The sequence below is a fragment of the Protobothrops mucrosquamatus genome, unplaced genomic scaffold, assembly GCF_001527695.2.
Source record: "Protobothrops mucrosquamatus isolate PMUCROS unplaced genomic scaffold, P.Mucros_1.0 scaffold1232, whole genome shotgun sequence".
Lineage (NCBI taxonomy): Eukaryota > Metazoa > Chordata > Lepidosauria > Squamata > Viperidae > Protobothrops > Protobothrops mucrosquamatus.
In genome coordinates this window covers 31,779-33,627 of record NW_015387439.1, presented here as the reverse complement: position 1 = coordinate 33,627, position 1,849 = coordinate 31,779, and the positions used below count along the sequence as shown (strand labels likewise).

General features: G+C 58.9%; 1 protein-coding gene across 1 annotated transcript in view; it reads right to left on the bottom strand.

The window, feature by feature from the left end:
- The window catches only part of IRF2BP1 (interferon regulatory factor 2 binding protein 1), a 1,436-nt gene extending 1,154 nt beyond the window's left edge, over window positions 1-282 (bottom strand). The window contains exon 1 of the mRNA XM_029285052.1: window positions 3-282. Within this exon, the coding sequence (XP_029140885.1) occupies window positions 3-282 (280 nt within the window). The remainder of the gene's footprint in view (window positions 1-2) is intronic.
- Between the last annotated feature and the right edge of the window lie 1,567 nt (window positions 283-1,849).

The window sequence follows — 1,849 nt, the reverse complement described above, 5'->3', positions numbered from 1 at the left end:
GCGCTCCAGCCCCGCCAGCGAGCCTCCTCCTCCTCCTCCTCCTCCCGCGCCGTCCTTGGCCTGCTTGGCGCCCGGCGGCCCCGGCGACCGGCCCTCGGGCATGGCGTGGCTGCGCTTGAGCTGGCGCGCCGTCTCGATGAGCAGCTCGATGCGGTCGGCGCCCTCGAAGTTGACGCAGCCCCGGCAGACGGCCTCGCTGAAGTCCCAGATCATGGCCCAGGGCATCTTGGGCAGGTCGCACAAGTAGCACCATTGTCTGCGGGACGCCTGCACCGAAGACATCTTGGCCGACGCCCCCCGAGGCCCGAACGCCGCCGGAACGCCCGGGCCGGGAGAGAGGAGGCGGCGGCGGCGGCGGGGAGGGGGGGAAGCTGGCCCGCGCGCCCGGGAAGCGGCTCCGAGCGGGGCGGGGAGGAGGCAGGCGGGCGGGCAGGCCGGAGCGGGCGGGCAGGCAGACGAGGCGAAGAGGGAGGAAAAAAAAGGGGGGGAATCCCCTCTCTTCGCCTGCCCTCCTACATGGAGAAACTTACATAAGTCCCTCGCGAAGCCTGTCGGGAGATGTAGTCCTGGAACTGGAGGGAGGCGGGCTGGGCTCGCGAGGCGGGGGCGGCGGCTCTTAAAGGCGACCTGGCCCCGCCACGACGCTGCCCTGCGGTCTGATGGGAGCGGAAGGGGGGCTGTGCCTGACTGTTGAGGCTTTGCAAAATAAAAATAAAAATAGGAGGATATTTTTGGAGCCCCCCCCCCGCACTCAGCCACATGAGTCCCAGAGATGGAAGACTACAATTCCCGTCATTCCTCCCGTGCGGCACTTGGGAAAAGAGGGAAAGAGGCGTTTGGCTGGCCGGTTGCACTCAAACGGGGGTCTCCAGACCTGACCACTGTTAAGGCTTGTGGACTTTCAACTCCCAGAGTTCCCCAGCAGACATGCAGCTACCTGGCTGGCTGACTGGGGGATTCTGGGAGTTGAAGGCCACAAGTCTGGGAGGGGACGTACCCAAGTCTTAAAAGTTGCCAATTGTAGGGACCCCTGCACTAAAACCCCTTAAGAGGGTCTTGGGAGTGGGTTGCCCAATTGAAATGCTGCCTGGGTGCTGGGAGTTTGGTACAGTGGCTGCACTAGCCGGGGATGATGGGTGCAGCAGTCACTCCCCAGGGAGAATCGAGTGGACAACCAGCAGCGCCTCATAGCATCACCTCACCCCTGTCCATCCTCCACAGAGGTGTTCTTTTGGTCCCAAAGCCATATTGATTGAAGCAAGTAAATCTTGTGGTGCGATGGGCAGCAAATGAATTTAATAAATAACAAACAAAGTCGGGGTGTCAATATTATAACAGCTTCTTTTCCCCAGGAACTAAAGATCCCCCACTTTCTCCCTTGCCTGCCTTCGCCCTGACATTCCAGATGTCCAAATACTGTCCCTCAGCCGTTGCCGAAGGACGGATTCAGATAACCACTTTCCCTGTAAGTCACAGATTTAATTTCCAACTTCTATCATGGGTGGTCCTGTCTCCACCGGCACCGCTGCCTGTTTTTTGGGGGGTGCAGGTGAAGGTTCCGAGGCCCGGGATGTCTCTGCCCCTCCAAATGTTGTGCCTGCTCTTCCTCCGTAGGAGATCCAAGTTCCAAGAAAGAGTTAACTGGGTTTTTCAGTGTTAAGGAAAAGGGGAAAATACATTACCCACTTTGCAAAGCGGCTTGAAAGTCCGGATGTTGGGCTGTGGTGCATTTCCGGCTGTTCGACTTCCTCTTTTCTTTTTTTTTGCCTTTTGCAAATCACCCTCCCCTTCCCTGCAGTTCAAAGTTCAACTTTAGGGGTGCTGCTAAGGGGGTTCTCAACAGGCAGGG